Consider the following 23467-nt stretch of genomic DNA (forward strand, 5'->3'; position numbering starts at 1 on the left):
TGGAGTGGAAAGTTAGTAAAGGTTTTCTGAGAGCCACATGGAGCTGATAGATGAAAGGAGAGCAGATGTTAACTTGGCAAAGGGTGGGTGCGGTATATATGTACAAATGAGAAAAAATGTACTCTATTTCTCATTTTCTGTATTCTTAATGCTCTGGCATTTGGGGTATCATGACCAGGTAGAGACTGCCCCTCCCAGGGGCAGTCCTCTAGCCAGTTTTTAGATAGCAAACAACTTGTTCAAGAGTGCACTCGGTATCTGGCTCCTACACCCCAGGAGGTAATATTCCTCTGCCCTAACCATTCCACAGATGAGCATTGGACCATTACAGACAATCCGTAGGTCCCAGAGCCTGCTTCAACTATTCAAACTAGACAATAATAAGCCTGCTTACCTGCTTCTCTTGCCTTTCCCACAGAAGCCGCAATAAAGACCTCTTGCCCATGCCTTGCCCTGGTTCCTTATACCTTCTGAGCAACCTAGGTGCCCCCCCCACCACTGTTTTCCTGAAGCTATTCTGTGCCCTACTCCTTCTGGAAACTGTAACAAAGTATCTTTTCAATGTCAACTGTTCCCTGATCTGTTGGCTTCACCATACCTGAATAATAAAACCTGCATTTTAAAACACAGCGGTGACAGGATTGGAGAAGAATATTCCAAACAGAGGAAGCAATATATGCAAGAATCACTATGGATGAAAAATCACATTTCCATTGATCTGTCTGACCACCCTGTCTAAATTAGCAAACCCCACCCCCTTCCTCTCCATGTTATCCTCCATCACATTACTCCATTTGATTTGCCTTTGGTACTCATCACTGTCTGTAATTATCTTCTGCATCTATTTGCCTACTTAGTTATGTTTGTCCCCCAAGCCCCAATAAGTATGTTCTCTGGGAGGAAGGACCTATTTTAGCCATTGCTTTATCCCTGGTGCCTAAAACAGTGCTAGGCACATGGTAAAGGCTCAAGCTATGCTTGCTGAATGAACTCATTTCATCTTTTTCAGCTTCCCTGGCCCAGGCCGACCTAACTGGCCACTTCCCTCTCTGTGCCTCCACCCTGCCGTCTGCAGATTTCTAACACAGCACTTGTCACTATAAGTGCCCCCTGATTATAGATCAGCCTCCTTCTACTAAATCTAAGCTCCCTGTACCGAGGATTGCATTGTGTCCCCGGTATCTAGCAGGGAACAGATGCTGAACACACGTGAAACAATGTCCATGAGCTTTTTCTGTTTACCTAAAACTCAGCAAAACAGAACAGGCCATGTCTTTCCAACATACTCTCCAATTCTGAACATCATTCAAATTGGCCTATTTTTCCTATCTCATTGGCCTCCCTCTTTCACTTCTCTATGTTTTTGTTCTTCCTACACATACACACAAAGGCAAAGCCAGTGGCTGATCAGTTTTCCAAGTGGAAAAACTGGTATTCATGACTAGTGTTGAAAGTGTTAATGGATGAGTGCAATGTAGCAGCTCTCCTGTGGAAAAAAAAATATATTGCAATCTACCCAAAATGTCTTTTTCATTGTCCAAGAGAGAATTATTTCCTCTATCAATTGGCTATTCAGATCAAAGTAGCTTTGTAAATGATACTTTGTACTAATTATGAGATTGTCACCATTCTCATACATTCTATGACTTCAAAATCCAAGCACCTAGGTAGAGGCAGTGATTTTGAATGGAAATTATAGCTCAGCAACAAGAAACTCTCTTGAGTAAAAGGACAATCTTTTTTATTTTTCTAAAAAGGTTTCATTTCTGTCACACTGCTTCTCACTTGAAATTTAGTTTCTATTCAGAATTATGGTGCATACACTGTTGTTCTTTGGGGAATCTTTTTAAATAGTATTTATTTTCCTTTGGTTTAGGGCTATTTGGCTTCTCTCTTCCCTTCTATTTGTTTCTTATAGTGTGGATGACAAGTTAAATAATAGAAGAAGAGCCATGAAATGTGTCCACAATACTATCCTAGCTATGGAATAAACACTATGTTTCAAGTGCAATAATTCTTAAACCTTATATATTCCCCAAATTCAGTCTTTCTGTGTGGTCTAGGCCCTTAATTAAATGACTAAATCGTTATTCTCCGGATTAACACCTGAAGGTAGTAGGGAAAAATAATGAATGAAAAAGGCAAATACTGTTTTTATTTGCCTTTATTTGGGGGTTATATTCAAATGTGATTACATTTGTGAAGCAAAATATTAGGTGGTGAGGACATGTGTGGGAGGACGCAGGACAGTTTGGGGGCTGTGGGTAGACCCTGTGGCCCTTCCACCACTCTTCCCAAGCCAGGGTAGCAAGAGAATGAGTGTCAGCCTTTATGATGGTTCTCGGTGGGGTTCTTCTCATCTGTAGCATAGTGACTGGCTGTTGTATTAGGAAGTCTTTCTCTCTATCTCAATTAAGCAAATACAAATAATTAGTGATCAAAGTTCATATAAGATTTTCTCTTTTTTTAAAGATTTTATTTATTTATTCATGAGAGATACAGTAAGAGAGAGGCAGAGACACAAGCAGAGGGAGAAGCAGGCTCCCTGCAGGAAGCCTGATATGGGACTCGATCCCAGGACCCCAGGATCACAATCTGAGCCAAAGGCATATGCTCAACCACTGAGCCACCCTAGGTGCCCCACAAGATTTTCTTTATTTTACAATTTTGAGCAGATTTAATCCTATTGCTGAATTCTCTTGCATTCAAATACAGTTTCTTGAATGGGAAATCAATGTGTATACAGCCTTACAGTATACAGGGTCTGCACATTCACTGCACACAACCCACAGCCTAGCTTATGCATGTCACAGCCAAGGGATGTGTCTTGATGTGTGCCAACAGCGACACAAGGTGCAAATCAATCATGCATGTTTCTAATATACAAAGTCTATCTTTGTTTAGCCACACCCATGCATTCCCTGTCCTGTCAGTAACCTCTTGCCCTATGATTACACTGCGGTTACACTGCCATAGCCCTGGCACAGGAATTATACAGAACACAGGAAATATCCATGATTCCATCTACTGTAGACTAGCCCCAACATCTGCCCCACTCATACTCTTTCCCAAATCTAGGAGTCCTTGTTAAACTGACAAGATTTAGAAATCTGATGGAGATGTTTTGATTTAATAACACTAAGAACACAAAACATGGCCTTATTAACACTGATTTCTCTTGCTGCCTCATCAAGTTCTGAGAACATTACAGACTTGTGAAATAAAAATAAGCATCAGCAACCTGTATCCGGATGGAGCACTATGACTTGTGTTCAAGATAATAAAAAACTTCTCTCAAGGTCAAAACAAAAGTAATGCCATTTTGATTTCCTGAACTTTTTCGCCCTCTAAAATGGCCAAATTGAACAAGATTTCCAGATTTTTCTAGGTAATAACATTCAACAGATAGGACTATTTGAACAATGCTCTTTTGCCACTATAGTTATGATCCTTCATATCCAATTATTTATGCCCTTCAAGTTATACCCTCCTTCAAAATGTCACCTAAATTATTACACATCAATACTACAGATAAAGATGATCAGGAGACATAGTTTCTATGACCATCATGTAATAGCATACTTGAAACTTGAAGTTCTATTATAAAATGTTGACATTACATCACATTTTGAGAACTGCTATAAATGAAAAGTCACCCTTGTAATGGAAGTCAAAAATTAAAAAAAACAAAAAAAAACCCAAAAAACCCTACTTCTAAATCTAACCCAAATAGCTTGAGATACCTACTCTGCACATGACACTAGTATGGTTTGATTTTTAGCAATGTTAATTACAAGTTAAAACATTGTGTTAGCTCCTCATAGGGACCAAGTATCAAGTCAGATACAATAAATATGAAGCCCCTTGTCACTGGCTGAATCCTAATGCTTCCTACTTCAAGTCCCCGGTAACATACCAACCAACTTGTCTCTAAGCTATTCATGCATGTATCTTCCAACAAGCTAAAATGTGTCTACTGGACTAGTAAAAATAGGTTAGCATCTTAAGATTTTTGTGTCCTGGGCAATGCCAATCATAATACCTTTATCACAGATTGTAACTGAAAAATACTTGTTGGATTATGAGTTTTAAAAAGCCACTCATTTTTTAAAAAGCACACCCATGACTTCAAATGGAAAGAGGAAATGACAGTTTCTCATAGGTATGATTTTAGAGTTGGGCAAATAAACAGATCTCCTACAATTAACTAAGAAAGGTGCTCTCAAATATTTGATCTGAGCATAAGTAATTCTCTCCTGATGTCAATCGCACATCAGGTTTTTCATATGCCAGATACATATGGTGGAAAGGTCACTTGTGATGCCAGGTACATCAGGCCCAGCTTTTACAGTGAATCTAGGGCCTTCTGACTTTTCACATCCTGGGTGGTTTTGGGTCTTTTTTTCCCTTTCCAGAATGTTGAAAAAGAACCTTACCTCTCTTGGCATTCAGTGATAACCAGAAATATACAAATATCCATTCTGTGGCAAAAGTATATTGTTTATGAAGCATTTAAAGACTGATTCGGGCAGCCCCCGTGGCCCAGCGGTTTAGCGCCGCCTGCAGCCCAGGGCGTGATCCTGGACACCCTGGATCGAGTCCCACATCGGGCTCCCCTGCAGGAGCCTGCTTCTCCCTCTGCCTATGTCTCTGCCTCTCTCTCTGTATCTCTATGAATAAATAAATAAAATCTTTATTAAAAAAAAGACTTTGATTCAACAGAACTTTAAAAAGCTTGGAAGAAAAGGGAAGTTCTGTATTATATATGCTTTTTCCCCTTCTGAGGCAAGAAGACACAGAAGGGAGGGACAACCAAGACCAGATTCCACTTCCAAGAAAGCCAGCAAGCCAGCCCATTACAGCTGGAAGGACTGTCCCCTCTTCTTACTTCTAATCACAGGTGATACTTGTATCATTTGTTTAACCCTTTGCAGTGGTCACATACTTTCCTCCCCAGCTATGTATAATGGTAGACTGTACCTGTATTAGATCTGTCTCTCTGTCTTTGCAGCTACTTAGTTTTTACTGATGGATAGTGGATAGGCAAGAAAGAATGTAGGACCTTTAAGAATTTAACTCTTACTGCTTTTATTTCTTAGTTTACAATAAACATATCCTACTCCTTAAAATATTGATATTTTAATTTCATTAAATATTGAATACATTGATGAAATATTTTAATATTAAAATAATTAAGACTTTTTTAAAGTACATGCCTAGAATGTTAGCCACCCTGGAAATAAATATGGTAGCCCAAAGAGAGAATTTATTGTCTAAACTTTTCATAACCCTATGTTATTTTTAGGCTATCCTTCAATATCAGCTGTTTTGCTATCTTATTCTTTATGACTCAGAAAAATTATATGTTCAACTGGTCGTGGATATTTATTTGGTTTTACAATTTTATCTTTTCCCTGTCTCTTTTACTAGGTCTAAAGTTGTGGTGACAAGGAGCCAGTGGCATCTTCAGTTTAGAGGTGTGGGGAAAGCACACCCCACATGATTTGAAGCTGACTCATCTGGAAGGCCTCAGCAAATGTGTAACCCCTCTGAGTCTAATTTTCTCAAATAAAAATTGCAAAAGTGATCTGTGGTAAGGATTCTCAAAAAGCATGTAAAATGTCTTCCTCATAGAAGATGCTCAACATACAGTAGCTATCTTATTATACTGTACTTTTTTAATATTTATTTTTTTATTTTTTTAAATTTTTATTTATTTATGATAGTCACACAGAGAGAGAGTGAGAGAGAGGCAGAGATATAGGCAGAGGGAGAAGCAGGCTCCATGCACCAGGAGCCCGACGTGGGATTCGATCCCGGGACTCCAGGATCGCGCCCTGGGCCAAAGGCAGGCGCCAAACCACTGTGCCACCCAGGGATCCCCACTGTACTTTTTAAAATGTTATTAACAGTGCTTAAACTGTAGCTTTGAATATTCCATAAATTTTATTCAGTGACAGGGTGAAGGGAAGAAAACACTTGAAATGTTTAATGTGGTCTTAATTTTTCTACAAATATCAGCAAAAATCATAGTTGTCATGTAAAATTGTTCATTTCTTTTTGCATTTAAGAAAACTTCACCAGAGATAACCAAGGAGAACAGATTGAGACATTATACTGGACCATCACCAAGTACTTATTACTAGAAAATACTCTGGTTCCCATGCTCTATGTTACACATAGCAGGAATAGCACATGAAGAAATCTAAGGATGGAAGAGCTATATTTCTTTATGACCTTCTTTGAAAGATAAACTCCTTGGGGAAATACAATTTATTCAGATTATCAAGACCCTGCTGTGCAAATCTACAGTCTGGGAGCACACTATGGAGATCAAAAAATATTTACTTTATTCTGTTGGGTATAAAAGCTTTTAATGAATGCATAATTAAGGCAAAAAAGTGTGTACAGCTTTAGAAATTCCACTGCTGAGCCAGGCCATTAATATCCAAGGCACCATACCCAGTTGTGATTCCACCTGTTTCCTATTTGGATTACAACCTAGTTATAAATCAAGGTATTACGTGACTACAGGACCTGGTGCTGCAGAAAAGGATTGCACTCCAGGAGTAGAGGAAGCAGCATGAAGGGCTTTGTTGTGGGTGTGTGGGGAAGGGCTGGCCCTTTGGAACATGTTGAAACAAACAACCAAATAAACAAAACCCAAACATTCTAATAGCCTGGGGATGAGTCATGTAGGAAAAAAATTAGCATGTATATCATGTATGCAAAGAGATCTGTGATTTTTCTCTATAATATTTTATATCAGGGTCGATAGGGTAAAGTTAATTTTTATGAAAGAAAAAAGGAGCAATTCATTGACAATGCAGACCAGATTACTTGTAATATGATAAAATAACATAAAAGCAGGTATTTTTATCTGGCATACCTTATTTTTATTTCTGCATAAATATACAGAGATATAAGGATACTTGTTATATAAACATATACATATATATGAACAACTATATGCACCTATATATTCTTATATTTATATAAATATGTATATGATACATTCTGATTCAACTAAAACAAAATATTAGCAGCAAGTAAAAAAAATACAACGGGAAAAAAACCTCAGCATGCTCTAATTCTTGGAGTCTTTGAAGACCTATTTAAATATATTTGTGGTGTATAACAGAGGAATTCTACAATTAGGTTACTAATACATTTTCATAATCAGTTGTATGCATAATATCCAAGGCTCATGAATAATTTTATACTGTTCCTTGGGAAAGTCTGTAGTAAGCTGGAAATCCAGGAAGGAAGCATAGAGACATGGCCACATCAACAACTCATAATTCCAGCTCCTGTCACCATGTGCTTCAAAATGCTATTGCAAAGTTTACTAAAGCTGGCTCAGCACATCAAGCAATTACCACTGAATTATGAACTATAGAGGAACGTAATGTATACATAGTTTTCTTACTTTAATTGAAAAGAGTCTATCTCTGCAAGTGAGGCTTTAAAACGAAAATTTTAGTAACCATCAATGTTTTTTGAACTATGAGAGGCAAAATCAGGTTAACATTTTTTAAAGAAAAGCAGAAGTAATTATGATCTATTTCCTTACTTAGCTCTGGTACACAAATCAGAGTGGTGAAAGTTAGTTCAATTCTGCAGACTTTTTTTTTTTTAAGATTTTATTTATTTATTCATGAAAGACACACAGAGAGAGAGGCAGAGACACAGGCAGAGGGAGAAGCAGGCTCCATGCAGGGAGCCTGACACGGGACTCGATCCCAGGACTGGGGGATCACGCCCTGGGCCAAAGGCAGATGCCCAACCGCCAAGCCACCCAGGCGTCCCTCAATTCTGCAGACTTTTGATAACCTGCCAGTTATCCACATAGACTGTCTTTGTCATTATTATCCATAAAATGAGGATTGGAAGGTTTTTTTTTTTTACTGTTTGGTTGTTTCAAATCTGAATTGTTTTGACTTTTTATATTTTGGATGCTGTGAAGGATACATATATCAATATTTTTATGAGTACAAACTAGGATCAATTTGAATTTATCTGAATATGATGACGCTTTTGAAATCCAAATAGCAGTGATTTACCAGGCATGTAATTGAAGTGACATGGTGTGGCAACAGTATCTCAAGCAGTGGTTCTCAAACTCTGGTCCCAGACCAGTAACATCACTGTCAGTTGGGAATTTGCTAGAATGAAGGTTTTCAGTCTTTGCCAGACCTTCTGAATCAGAAACTCTAGCAATGGGTCCAGGAGTCTGTTTTAACCAGCCATTCAGGTGATTCCACATATACTCAAGTTTAAAAACCATTAATACACAGTATGCATTTGAGTAAAGAAAGGAATGACTCTAACTTCTATATACAAATATCTACATATGTATGTATGTTCTTGAAGCAGAACTGATCGTCTCACCCTAGTCCTTCATCCCAGTGTTGGATGTGGGCAAACATTATACTGAATGCATGGGCTGAGGCCAGGGTACCTAGAGCTGAATTAATGATTCAGACAAGCACTCATTTTCCCAAGACCTGAGCACATGTCCCTCAATGTGAGAAAAGGCCAGAAACCTGCTCTAAAGGACATTTGTAGATATAGAATAAGAAAGGGGTGAAGAAGTCTAGAAGACAGCTGGAGGAAGGGTGGGCATGTGAATAGCAGTCCCCTAGTAAGGAATAATTTACATTTTTCTTCTTTTAAACAAATGCACTGCTTTCATTTTCCCTAGTCAGGAGATCTTAGGACACCATGCAACTACATTATATAAAGTTCCTGTCACAGAGAGCTTTCACAGCACATGTAGAAGGACTGCGAGCAAACCTGGGTTTTTAAGCAACTACCACGCACTAAGCTAGAAATGAAGGATTTTTTTCCCATTTTTTTCTTGAATTCTATGTATGAGAAAAGGGCAAGATGTCTTATTTACAGGAAGGTTAGGAGACACAATAAGACAAAACTGCCTAATTACAAAGCAGTAATACCAATGTAATGTGGTTGCTTTTAAAAGCGTCAATTTTACTATTTGTTAAAGTACAATTTCAGTGTGAGGTTTTCACAATTCAGAGGCAGGGAGAAAGTGATGGTTCATCTAAATTATTTGCAGCTTTTTTCCCCTAAAACAATACATGCACTTCTACAAAAATCAAAGAGAAGTGGCTGAAAGAAAAAAAATACCTCTTACAGAATGGTGATTATTTTCAAAATTTTCAGGAACAGACTTGTCCAATATGCTGTCAATTGGAGGTAGGTAGTAAAGTTGCTGACATTTCCAGGAACGAAGGGAGACAAGAGTAAGGGAAAGAGGTAAGAAGGTAACCGTAGAACTAAGAGAGGAATTCACAAGTGAAGCATTCCATTCTATTGGCTCTGGTTTCCAGGGCACCTACTGCAGGTAGGATACTTTACACACACTAGCTCACTGAACCCTCCAACGTCCCAAGAGGTAGATTGTATATTAGATACCATATCTGTATTTTACAGATGAGGAGTGGGGGCAAAGAGGGTAAGTAGCTTGCCTAAGGTCATATAACTCTAGGACATGAACTTATATCACGGGGAGATAGATAAGTAAATCAACACAAACAATATAGTGTGATCAGCACCCTGGGAGACTACTCATAATTAAAGAAGAGGAGACAAATTTGACTCCAACTAGGTGGACTGACCAGACAACTCTGGAAGAGGAGATAATACATGAGCAAATACTGAAAGAGGAATTTGTACAGTAAAAAAAACAAAGGAAGAATAATCCATGGGGAAAAAAAAAGGCTTCATACAAAGAGTTTCAGGTACAGAGAAATGTATGAAGTTCATAATGACTGTGGCATCACATATGGGTAGTAAATTTTTTTTTTAAAAAAAGGCTAAGAGATAGGAAGTTTCATAATAAAGATGGGACCTGTGTGTCAAATTAGGAGAAATGAACCTTATCTAGAGGCTGTAGTGAATCTCAGTGTGGTGACTAATGAATGATTCTAAGCATGACTGTGACATAATCAGGTCTTTTCTTTCTTTCCTTTCTTTTTTTTTTTTTTAACAAATCAAGCAGAATTTTTAAAAGTTATTTTTACAAATCAATCAAACAGAATTTTAAAGGAGGTGCCAGAGTATGGCAAGGGTAAAGGCAGGTTCGTTGGATACCAGGAAGCTTCTTTAGTTCAGGAAATAATGAAAGTTCAAATTTGGATAGTAGTAATAGAAAGAATGAGAAGGATTTAAAATTAGGAGGGTTCACACAAAAGCCTGTACATAGCTGTTTATAGCAGCTTTATTCATAATTGTCTGAACCTGGAAACAACCAAGAAGTCTTCCAGTAGGTTACCAGATAAATAAACTGAGATACATCCAGGTAATGGAATATTATTCAGTGATAAAAAGAAATGAGCTATTAGGACACCTGGTTGGCTCAGTCTGTTAAGCACTGGACTCTTGATTTCCACTAAAGTCATGATCTCAGGGTCCTCAGATCGAGCCCCATGGAGGGCTTTACACTCAGTGCACAATCTGCTAAAGATTCTTTCCCCAGTTCCTCCCCCTCTACTCCTTATACTTGTGCTCCCTCTCTCTCTAAAATAAACAAAATCTTTTAAAAAAAAAAAAGAAAGAAAGAAAGAAATGAGCTATCAAGTCACAAAAAAAGATATAGAGGATGTTTCAATGCACATTACTAAGCAAAAGAACCCAATCTGAAAAGGCTACATTCTGTATGATTTCAACTATACAACATTCTGGAAGAGGCAAAACTACATAGGCAGTCAAAAGATCAGTAGTTGTTAGGGATTGAGGTGGGGAAGGGAGGGATGAATAAGCGGAGCACAGAAAAATGATGGGGCAATAAGACTACTCTGCAGGATACTATAATAGAGATACATTTCATTATACATGTGTCCAAACCCACAGAATGGACAATACAAGAGTGAACCATATAATGTAAATTGTGAACTCTGGGTGATAATGATGTATCAGTGGAGGTTTATCAATGATAGCAAGTGGACCACTGTGGGGGGGGACATTGATAATGAGAGAGGTTATACGTCTGTGGAGGTAAGGTTATTAATAGGAAATGTCTATATCTTCCTCTCAATTTTGTTGCAAACCTAATGCTGCTCTAAAGAAGTGTGTTTAAAAACATTAAAGAGATGGAGCTGAAAGGTCTAGGTGACAGCATATGTGGCCCACAAGGAGATAATGATTTTAGGATGACTCCTGGGTTTCTGGCTTGGGTTCGCACTCAGAAAGCTCAAATCCTGGGATATCCAACAGGAAATGCTGATTAGGCAGTTAGCCTAGAGATGATAAAACACATTCTTCTCGGGTACTGTAAAAATAGAACACATTAGGGAGATAAGAAAGAAAAGGAACAAGGTTGGAAACCTATTATGTAACCAGGAGATAGGGATCCAGCTTGGGTTTTAGGAAAATAAATTGTTTTGTGGGCCATAAAGTAACTTATATTGTACAGCAAGGTATTGATAGGCAACAGGCAGGGGGCACAGCTGACTTATTGCAGGAATGTTCCAGAAAGATAATCCAGACCTGACTGGTGTCAGTGATAATGAAGATTTCAAAAACAAGGCATATTTAACAGCTGTTTAAGAAGCTAACCCAATAAAATTTAATAGGATTCATGAGACTGTGTTGCTGTGTAAGATTACACCAAGGCTTCTGGTTTGGGTTACTGTAAAGGTCCCTAACAAAGGCAGGAGAAGAAGCGGGTGTGTGAAACTGAAAGCAGATGAATAGGAAGTGCGTGTAGGATGCCAAATGTTGAATGAGCACAGAGGTCCGGTGCTCTGGAGAGGGGACTGCAATAACTAGCCCGCGTGTGGATGAAAGAGAACGACCGTAAGTAAAGAGTACCAGCGTGGCGCTGCTGTGCCCGGAGGGAGAGTCAAGGAGCCGCTCAAAGAGCTTATATAGGATCTGAATGAAAAGAAGAATTAGGAGAGAGTCTTGAGAAAAGAAAACTGTAGCAGAGTGGAGCTACCAATGTGGAAATACTGGAGAGCAGTCGCATTAAGACACCACGAGGGGCCCACTGCGTTTGATAATTAGGCGGCTTTGGGACCTTTGTTGGACAGCTGTTGAGGAGTAATGAGGCAGAGGACTGAGTTCAATAGGACTGAAGAATGAATGGAAGATAAGGAAGTGCAGACACTGATCACAGTTTGATAGTGAATGCAAGAGTGTTGCGATACTGAGAGAGGAAGAAAAGTTTCTCCCATCTTATTGATCCTATTTTAAAAACGAAAGGAAGGAGCCAATGGAGAAGGAGACATTGAAACCACAGGGAACACAGAAGGCCCCTGGTAGAGTAAGGAGCAGCAAGGCTGTTTGGCCTTAGAGGAAAGTGCCGACACTTAACTATGGGTAGAAATATCTGCAGGTGGATGGTGGGTGGGAGGAGGAATATCTTCAATGAAACCCAGATTTTCTTGTAATGCCTCTAATTTCCAAGTATTAAAAATAGAATTAGGGGCACATGGGTGGCTCAGTGGTTAAGCGTCTGCCTTGGTCTCAGGTCGTGATCCCAGGGTCCTGGGATCGAGTCCTGCATCAGGTTCCTAGCATGGAGTCTGCTTCTCCCTCTACTTGTGTCTCTGCCTCTCTCTGTGTCTCTCATGAATATATACATAAAATCTTTTAAAAAATAGAATTAAATGAGATTTATATTTGTTTGCTTTGTACATTGATTCTGAACTCTGGCATTAATAAAACATTGCAAACATTTTGCTTTTGAGAAAAATAGGCTGAAAGTAATTTTAAAATGGCCCAGCTAGCAATAGTTAACTAGAATAAAAATTACTAGCATTAGAAAAATCCTTCGAGACAATCTTTTTCTCATTAAAAACTTACAAACAAGGATGATAGAGTCCACCTCAGATTATCCACATAATAAATTAAAATGCCAAAATGACTTGCCTGGCCAACCAGCATGCCTGTGGGTGGTCACTACTAATATCTTTGGCACGGACTTAGGGTATAAAAGTCAACCTAGTGGCATATGAAAAAATTAACTGTGATCCTAAAATGGTTACTAAAAGATCTTATGATACATATTAGAGTCAAATATTAATGTTATTTGGCAAATATGATAGTCTGTGCCAGACAGCAAATATTCTTGATTAGAACAAATAATCAGTAGTTAGCTATGATTAACTAGGACTGATACATCTCCACCCTTTCTGATCATTTTCGCTGATTAAAAAAATATCCAGAAGATAAACCATTTGTAATATATTTTTCCAAACTTTGTACTCATCCAAATACAAGAGTATCGGCTCCAGTGAACTCTGGAACAGCATCTGGTTGGTGTATTTGATTAGAGGCATATTAAATATATATGTTGATACAATCATTTGTCTTATCTAATGTGGAAAAAAATAGCTCAGTGTTGGAGAAAAATGAGCATGAGTTTGAACTTCTTCTCAACCTTGAAGATAAATTATTCTATTCAGAACACTCACTATATATTATATATTTAGGAGACACTGTTAATTTAATAATTAAAATTATAATAATACATTGTTTGGAAGAGATAACCTTCTATAAGTCATTGTAGTATTACTTGGTTAAAAAAACTGACAACTCTATTATATTCTAAAATATGCAAGATCCTCAGTGCCAAATGCAGTCCTCACAGAAAGTATTTTCAGCTTATAAAAATGTATTCAATGAGTAAAACTAATGAAAGACTGACTTATTAATATATTTTCCTCTCATAATACAAAATCTTAATATTGAACAAGCGGGACAAAATTACTGGATACACATTTGCTCCCTGAACTGTGTCCCTCCAAAATCCCTATGTGGGAGCTCTAAGCCTCCATGTGATAGTATTTGAAGATGTGGCCTTTGGGAGGTAATCAGGAGATAATTTAGAAGATGAGTGAGGGGGGATCCCTGGGTGGCTCAGCAGTTTCGTGTCTGCCTTTGGCCCAGGGCGAGATCCTGGAGTCCCGGGATCGAGTCCCACGTCAGGCTCCCGGCATGGGCCTGCTTATCCCTCCTCCTGTGTCTCTGCCTCTCTCTCTCTCTCTCTCTCTCTCTCTCTCTCTCTCTCTCTCTGTCTATCATGAATAAATAAATCTTAAAAAAAAAAAAAAAGAAGATGAGTGAGGGTGGGGCTCATGTGACAGGATTAGTGTCCTGATTCGAAGAGACACCACAGGGTCTGCTGCCTCTCTACCAGACAAGGACACATCAAGAAGAAAACCATCTGCAAGCCAGGAAGGGGGCCCTCACCAGAACCGACCACCTGGCACCCTGACTTCTGACTTCCAGCGTCCAGAACGGTGAGAAATAAATGTCTGCTGTTTAAATCACCCAGCCTGGGACATTGTGGTATGGCTACCCACGCTGACAAATACACATACTGAGCTCCCGTGATGAGAAGGGAGGGTAAGGCACGGAGAGGAGTTAGGCCTGCTAGCTACCTTCCAGGGCCCTGCCATAAACTGAGGTAGAACATTCTCCAAGCATATTAACCCATGAGGAAATGGATGCAAAAGCAGCAGTAGAGTACTTTCAGCTTCTGTGAAGCTATTTTAAGGATCCAGTGCTTCTTAAAATAGAAAGCAGAAAATATATATTCTTGGTAAAAGAACAATAAAATTGCCATTCATGGAAAAAAAAAAGGAACAAAATATCCAGAATTCTTAATACCCTCACAAGAGAATAACATTCTTTAAACCTTTGTACCTTCACTGAAGAGAGAAAAATGACTAATTCTCACGGTAGCCCATTTAGTGTAAAACTAAATGAAGACAAGGGATGACTAATAAGCATCAGTCACAGAGGAGGGAGATTTAGGGCTGGAAGCTGTTTGCTCCCTCCCGCTCCTTTACGTTCTTGGCTCCAGAATGATTAATAGTAAGAATTTTGGCTTTGCTTTACGAGATGATCCAAATGTGCACACCGTAAGCAGAACAACGCCTTCAATCTGGTGAAATGATCTTTTACACTTATAAAAGCAGGAAATAAAACAAATGAAAAAAATGATAAAACAAATGCTCCTCTGTTTTCCTTGCAGTGATAAAACGCTCTACCTAGAGCGCGCATGTCCCTTCCCTCTCCTATCACAGCAGCACGTCTCCTCTTTCAGGTCACGTCTTCCACATAAAAGTGCTAAACTAATGCCGCTTAATGACAAATTAATGTCCATGAATAAAAAATACACCTCTAATAGCATAGAGTAATTTGCCATTACAATATCATCATTGGACATGCCCCTGGTTTAATACGATGTATTTAATTCATAACCTAATGAGTGATATATAAAAAGAGGGAGATGAACCCTGCAATTACATTTATGTGAGTCTGTCACCTTATTTGTAAAACCTTAGAGTCATTTACATTCAAATTAGAACAAATGAGTGATTTCACAAAGTGCAGTGATAAATGACCACAGCAGCCCAAGACAAAACTGTATTTCCTGTGAACACATTAACAGTTTCCTATTATTTGTTAAAAATTACAGTGCATATTGCCCAGTGTGGTGTGAATAATGACTTTTTTACTGATTAGGTCAGAAGACTAATATGTAGCAAAATAAATAATTTTTCTTTTCATTTTTTCTGATTTTTTGCTTTAAATTAACTACTGAATTCTGGTGGATTCATACTGCCACCTGCTGCCTAGGAATAGCTACTAGGAGTATTCTATCAAAAGTTGTTTATTCACCACTTAGGTGGCCTTATTTAGAGAGTCTATACGACCCGTCTTTCTTTTCAATATATTTAAATTGCATATTATCCTAAAGGCTGATACTTGGAGAACAAACAAGCAAAAACCTCCTGCTAATTAAACAAAAGGGTATATACTATTTGCTATTTGGGAAAAGTGGTACAAGATGTAAAAAGTTGTTTTTTGTGGTTTTTTTCTTTTTTTTTTTAGAGCTAACTATTAAAAAAAGATATTTTCAGCAAAGCATGTATCACTTTCAGGGGCTACAACACAAAGTCCAGTGGCCAGTTACCCTGATCTTGCGAGAGGTGCATCAGCAGAGTGAGTGTGGGATGGTTTCCCTACTCCTGCTCCTTGCACAATCTGAAGGGGACTGAGAGGCTCTCTGCCTGCCACCTCACCTTCTCCCCTAATGGCAAGTACAAAATGAAAGCTCACCTTAGAGGGCAGAACACGGTAGGCTAGGGAAGGCAGGAAGGCTGCTGAGGAGCCTGGGGAGGAACAAGCCTGGCCTCAAAGATGAAGCTAAGGAGGCTCCAGAGTGGTCATCATCAGGGGAGCTCATGGGTGTTTCCACAGGATCAACACCCTAGTTCTGAATTTAAGTCTCTCCATCTGTAAAAAGTAAATAATGCTTACCTGCTTTAAGGGATTCCTTAGCAGAGGGAAAATGAGAACCACTGTCCAAAATGCTTGGTATGGAGAGGACTTTGACAAATGCTGTTTCCTCACCTTGAGAAAGATAATGAAGGCTCTGGGGACTATGGTTTGGCATGGAGAAAGGCTAGAAACAAGCAGACCCCTCAGGAGGACATGAGGAACTCACTATAATCTAGCACTAGTAATGAAAGCCCCCCAAAAGAGTAAGAGCTTTACTGATGAAGAAAAGGATCAGTCTGAGAGGTATTTGGGAGGTAGAATTAACTCTGCTTGGGAACTGATTGGATAGCACAGTGAGGAAGGAGTATGAGACGATGTCGAAATTTCTAGACAACTAGTGGATTAATGGTACCATCCACAGAGAAAAGGACAGGGTTTCTCATGTTAAGTTTGAACTACGTGTGTGATAGGTCAGTGGAGATGTTCTGCAGCTCATTTAAAAAGTCTAGGAAAAATCAGAGTTTGTGAAAACAAACCAGATTCCAAAAGTCTGGAATGTTTACCTGAGGGACTCGGTAAACCAAGGGACTCATAGGCACCAGTACCTCTGTAGCCCATCACTCCTCAGGGAAGTCTGCAGAGTATCCTTTATAAGATTTAAAATCGTGAATGGCATGTATAGAAACATGTATACTCTGAAAAGCATGGTAATTCCTGCATTTTACTAGACCCATTTTGAAGACAATAACTGCACTTTAATGAATTTAATAAACTGCATCTTTCTGATGATTTTTTAAAAAAGCACAATGTACAAGAAAGGGGAGCAGAAGGAAGAGAAGGGAAAGAAGCATTCACATTTTATTTGGACCTTGATCTCAGCGGATAAAAAGTCCAACAGGTCCTGTGTATTAAGAATACCCTGACAGAGCAAAGTCCTCTGGAACTGCGCAGGCAAGAGGGTGAGGAAGGATGCAAACCCGAGCTGTTGTAAACCCCTTATCTCAGAACAACAGGCTACTGCTGTAGCCACTGCCTGCCCCAAGACCCCTCCCCAACTAACACACATCTTAGGCACTGCCAGCCTCCCTCTTTATTCCACAAACATGCGCTGAGAACCTGTGTTCACAAGGACCTGCCATCCAGAAGGCTTGGGAACTAAAAATGAGGAAGGTGAATGCTCCACAGCATAGGAGGCTAATCCACTGACTGTTCTCACTGAAGGGGGATGGGGGGGCACTGTTCCTGTGGCTTAAAGCCCCTGCCCTCATCAGCCTCCCAAAGGAAAAGCCAGAAAAAAAGGAGAGCACAGGGGTGTCTGGGTGGCTCAATTGGTGAGGCTCTGCCTTTGGTTCAGGTCATGACCCCAGTGTCCTGGGGTGGAGCCCCTTGATAGGCTCAGTGCTCAGTGCATAGTCTGCTTCCCCTGCTCCCTCTGCCCCTCCCCCTGCTCGTGCTTTCTCTCTCTCTCTTTCTCTGTGTGTGTGTGTGTGTGTGTGTGTGTGTGTGTGTGTCAAATAAATAGAATCTTGAAGGAAAAAAAAAGGAGAGGACACAGTGACCTCAAGTATCTCTTCCCTTTGCTAGGGAGTAGCAGCATTCACCCTTGTGCAGAGGAGTTTCTGGGCAAGGTAACAGCTGATATCCCAAAGACTGGTATCAACCCAGGGGTTCCCTCAGGCATGAATGAGCACCAGAGGACAACAGGAGGTATCAGAACAGATACCTTTCACAACTCTGGAAGAATACTGAAGAGAGAGTGGTAATTTGAAAATAACAAACAAGACCAGACATCTTAGTAGGGAAGAATGGCTTCACAAACTCCTAGTTGGATAAAGTACTGAGCAGGAATGGAAAAATGGCTATCCTTCATTGATAGGGCACAACTTTTTTATTTCCTTTTTTTTTTTAAATTTGAGAGAGAGAGAGAGAGAGAACAATGGGAGGAGCAGAGAGGGAGGGACAAGTACAGTCTACGCTGAGTGCAGAGCCAGATGCAGGGCTTGATCCCACAACGCTGAGATCATGACCTGAGCCAAAATCGAGAGTCAGATGCCAACTGACTGAGCCATCTGGGCACCCCAATAGGGCACAGCTTCTAAGTATATTTTAAGCACTAAAGATTTTTCATTTAAACAAAAGACATTTTTATATACCCAATAAAATGGTCCCCTATGAAATTAAGAATCAGTTGAGCAATAATACCAAAACACAGTAAATAGGTGTAGTTAACAAGATTACGTCAAAATGTAAAAGCAGACCGACCCAGACTAGTAATTTTACAATCCTAGAAAAAGAGAGGAAGGATATGCATTTTCAAAAGACTGACATTATGAGGAATTCTACATACACATGGCTTTGGTTCTCCTGTAGCTAAAGTTTTCTTCCATTTGTGGGACATCTTGTAAAATCACGGATAAAAAGGAAAAATAAAGTTCCGTGAGAGAACAAAATGAAAACATTGGAGAAAAGAAAGTGAAATTTTCAACCACTGATCAAGCAGGCTAATAATAAGCAAACCTTCCACAAAATATATCTGTATGCGAGGTACAGTTTTTCTTCAACAAAACAATGAACTACAGAGATTAAGTTCCAAAGTGCACAAATCACTTGGTATCTCAACAAATTCATCTGATGGGACAGGAGAAAATACCCATGAAGTTCCGAAGTTCATCTGGAATTCTTGTTTATAGACATTATAGGTGTAGGTAAACACACACACACACACACACACACACACACACATACACACACACTATTTAAATATGCATCATGATAATGAGCACTCAACCAAACTTTTGGCAAGATACATCATTGAATATTACTTGCCACGGAAAAAGTGAATCAGGTGATGATGGTGGTTCAAGTTGCAATGTTTGACGTAAAAATGTCAAATAAAAGTAATTTCAATTTCACAAGTCAAACACACACCTCTGAAGCCTTGTAAACTTTTTTTGCTACTTGCAGAAAGGGAGTAAAAACAGCTCTCCCATACCATCCAACAATATTGAAGGGAAAAGAAAGGAAAATAAGATGATAATAGTTAAACATTTACTGTTAGATTAAATGTGCTGAGATAATGATAAAACTTTCATATATGGTGTTTGAACTGCTCCTCAGGTGAATGTGGCTGACACTCCCCACACTTTCTTCCCAAGGTTGCTGGGAAGATGAAATAAGATGATATATGAGAAAGCTTTAGAAACTATCTAATGAATAACAGAAGTCAACAATATGGCTATATTTAGAATTAGAGAAAAGGACGAGGAAGAAAAGAAAATAATTGGGCAGAAAAACAAATAGGATTTTTGTACTTACTAATATAGTCACATGCACAAGGATAGTAAAATTAAATTGTGTAGATTTATCATTGTTAAAAATTTATTTTCACTGTTGTTATAATGCTGTAACAAATGCAAGTAAAATTCATGCCAGTGGAGGAAATAAGAGGAGCCCAATACAGGGAACTAGTACTTAATTCTGTAAAATAAAAGCCTCACAGCCATACTGTCTGCTTAAGACATCTCATGTCTTTCTAATGAACCAAAAAGTTTTTATCCAAGAAGAAAACAATGGTCTTCGGAATCAGAAAAGCCTATCACTCACCAGCTATATCACCTCAGGCAAGCTGGGTACTTTTTAAATCTCTGATTTCTCACCCATAAAAATGTGCAAAGATGTGCGGATTAAACGTGAAACATTGGTGCTCAGAAGCTAAGTGTTTTCTCTTCCTCCCCCTCCCAGAGCCCCCTCCTGAGCATCCCAGCAAACCACGGGAAGGATGCACAGGCCACTTATCACCTCTTCAGCACTAATGCCTAGAAAGTTCTCGTGGTACCAGATTATATAGGACTTTGTGATATACTAGACTGCTGCTGAAATCTTACATGACTATCCAGCTTTTTGTGCATTTGGGATTGTTCCTGCAGTCAGACAACGTTGCTTCAAATGGAGACCCTTCCCAGTGTCATCTCCCAGAGTCCCAGCAATAAACCTGGAGCATGGCTGTTGAGTTACTCTGCTGCCAAGGGCAGTGGGGACCCGGGTGGATGGAGAGAGTGGGGAATATGAGAGCTGCAGCTGCCCTCCAGGGAGCCTCTTGGCCTGTGTCCTGGAGAAATTCTACTACCACAAGCCACATCTCCCCCACTGCCATTTTACCCCACAGGTTGGGGAGCAGGGGGTACAGCCGGTGACTGCAGGGGTAAGGGCTAGGAAGCGCAAAGCGGCAGCACACAAGTTCACATACCTGGATGAGATAGTGCGAACATAAGTTGAGCAGCTCCAACAGCTGTAGGTGACTGCCAGCTGCCAACACATCCTGGATCACGCCCGGCTCCAGCAAAATCTGTTTGGTTTTTTAACGAAAAGAAAACTACCAGTTACTTAAAAATTAATGTTCGCTTAATATGCAAGTCCACTATATTTAAATTGTTGCTTAACAGAGTAGATCTGAATTAATACTGTACTTTATTATGGAAGCCACTTCTTTTTTTTCCTATTCTGATGGAGCTGCGGCCCTCACTCAAATAGCTGAGTTGTCGCTTCCAGAACTCATTTCCCGTGTGTAAAGCTCAGCTCTTAGCCATTTATTTTTGCGGGAGGACAAGAACATTTGCAAAGAACAATGTAATAGTCATAAAATTCTGTTTATGATGGAAGTCATCTTGTAAAATACAGAAGAACCAAATTTTAGTTTTCAAAGTATATTTCACGGTTTTGTAGATCACAGAAAGAGCACAGCTAGCAGATAGTTTACGTCAAGAGCCTGTATGCTTCCCCCTTTCAACAGGAGACCAGAGGAGGCTACTACTCCATTTTACTTCTAAGCCCTAAAAATTTTCAACCACAAGCTTTCATTTTTCTTTTTCTCAATCTCAGATTCTCTAATCCCTTCTATTTCAAATGTATGATGTAGAAACAGCATTTTCGGGCGACAAGGATCACAGAGAAGTAAAGCTTTCCAAATATACTAGTCAGGTCAATTCTGCATTTTTTTCCCTGGGTAAGTTCAACCTTGTCCCTACTGTTGCCAGCTCCTGAGCCACAAAACACGGCTAGAGAAAAACACACGACTACATGGACTAGATTCGGTCTATATGCATGAATGCCAGACACAGGGAGGCCTTCAGGGCTACTCCACCATCCCAACCCAGCTCAAAGCCCAGTGGTTCCCAAAGTGTAGTCTGGGGACCAGCAGCAGCATCACCTGAGAATCTCTCACAATTGCAAATTCCTGGGTGCCTCCCCAGACCTAAATGAATCAGAAACTTTTGGGATGAGGCCCAGCAACAAATGTTACAAGGCCCCTGGTGGTTCTAGTGTGCAGGAAAGCCTGAGAAATACTGGTGTGGTCAATTCACTCTACTTCTTCCCTCATGCTCCTTTCTCCTCAAGCTTCCCCCTCCTCCTGTCTCTCCTTACTCTAACTCCATGATCTTCCAAGCCTCCCACCACCAAATCTATCAAGCCACCTACTCCTATTTGTATCAGCACTTTTGGCTTTACTCAACACTCCACTTGTGCACTAGATCTCCATCCCTCCCACCAGTAACTGTCCCCTCTTGTTTCCACAGCATTATGTGTTCTCTTCCTACTGATGATAACTCCCATCAGCATACAAATACGCCTCGATAGCTCTTATCTTAAGAAATAAGAATCCCCTCCCCTGACCCCAAGCTTCCTCCATGCCCCCTTCATAGTAAAGTTCCTCCAGAAAGTTGTCCATATAAAACACCACTATTTGCTCTACTTCTGTCTTGAATCTACTCCTGTTTTGTTCCCAATGTTCCTCTAAAAATGGTCTCATCAGGATCACCAATGACCTCCAAATCCAACGGCCAAATCTAACAGCGATTCCATTTAATCTTACTCAAGCCAATAGCAGTTAGCAAAGTCGATCTCTCTCCTTCACTCCCTCTCCATCTCCTTCCCGGATGGTAAGCTTTGGGGACATCCAGAACTCAGTAATAAGATCTCTCCTTTCCTCTCTCTGTTCATTCCATGGATGACATCATGTAATCCCATGACTTTAAAACTACCTATACTACTACTCATTATGCTCACATTTATTTTTTCCCTAGCCCAAGCTCACCCTTAAACTCCAGACTCTTATATCCAACTGCCTCTCTCCACTTGGATATCTAATGGGCAGCTCAAATTAAACATGCCCCAAACTCATCTCTTGATCCTTTCGACAAAGCACCAAACCTGCTCCTATCCCAATTCTACCACTGCAGAAAACACCAACTGTCAGTTATTGAGGCTACAACCCGAGTCAATTCCTGACTCCTCCTGTCTTCCTCATATTTCACATCTGATCCATTGTCAGTCACTTGTATTGGCTCTATCTTCAAAATAATTCCAGAATCCAAACACAACTTATGCAGAACTCTCCAATGACTTTTTCTCTTACTCGAAAAAAATCCAATCTTCACTATAACACAAAAGTATCTGTGAATATCCTGAGCACCTTCGTATCTACAACTAGCTGCTGTTTTCTCTGCCTGGGCCACTCTTTCCAAGATATCAGCATGGCTCACTCATTCATGTCCTCTGCTCAGACCATTGCTCAGACACCATCTTACCTGAGAGGCCTTCTCTGGCCATCCGAGGTAAAACAGTACCCTGCTCCCCATCACTCTCATTCCCGATCTCCCCACTTCACTTTACTCTTCCTAGTCCTTACCACCTCTTGACATCATACATATTTATCTATTTGGTTATTTTCTGTTTCTCCACCCACAGAATATAATATCCTCGAGGGCAGGGAATTGGTCTATTTTATACCCCCAGCGCTTAGAATAATGCCCAACACATAGCTTTCACTCAATACTGATGAATTTATTTTAATAAATTATTGATGAATTAGCTTATCTCTAGATAGGTTTTTACATTCAGAATTACTTTCATTGATTAGTGTAACATAAGAAGAAAGGGATTATAAATTATATTCTAAACTACTAAAGAAGTGAAAAAGTTAAGCATATGTTGCAAAAATACCGACACTCATCTTATTCTCAAAAATTCTTTATAGTTCCTTTCCCATTTAGTCGGAAGGAGAAACCTGAATTTATCCCACTCCTCAAGGAGAGAGGCTTTGACTGACATTCAGGAAATTATTGCAGCTCCCCTCACAGAAGCAAGGATGTAGTATATTCTTGCAGAAAAGGCATGGCCTAAGGCACAGAATGGGGAATAGATGGATTAG

At 39.7% G+C, this 23467-nt stretch overlaps 1 protein-coding gene across 9 annotated transcripts in view; it reads right to left on the reverse strand.

Annotated features, from left to right (window-relative positions):
• KLHL32 (kelch like family member 32) overlaps positions 1-23467 on the reverse strand; it is a 228684-nt gene that overhangs the window by 85174 nt on the left and 120043 nt on the right. For all 9 annotated transcript variants that reach the window (XR_005989535.1, XM_041767385.1, XM_041767394.1 and 6 more), the window contains one exon: positions 20507-20605. Coding sequence is in view for 8 of the 9 variants with exons in the window: in XM_041767385.1 (XP_041623319.1) it covers positions 20507-20605 (99 nt within the window). In the remaining variant the exon portion in view is untranslated. The remainder of the gene's footprint in view (positions 1-20506; positions 20606-23467) is intronic.

The sequence above is a fragment of the Vulpes lagopus genome, chromosome 1 (assembly GCF_018345385.1).
Source record: "Vulpes lagopus strain Blue_001 chromosome 1, ASM1834538v1, whole genome shotgun sequence".
Lineage (NCBI taxonomy): Eukaryota > Metazoa > Chordata > Mammalia > Carnivora > Canidae > Vulpes > Vulpes lagopus.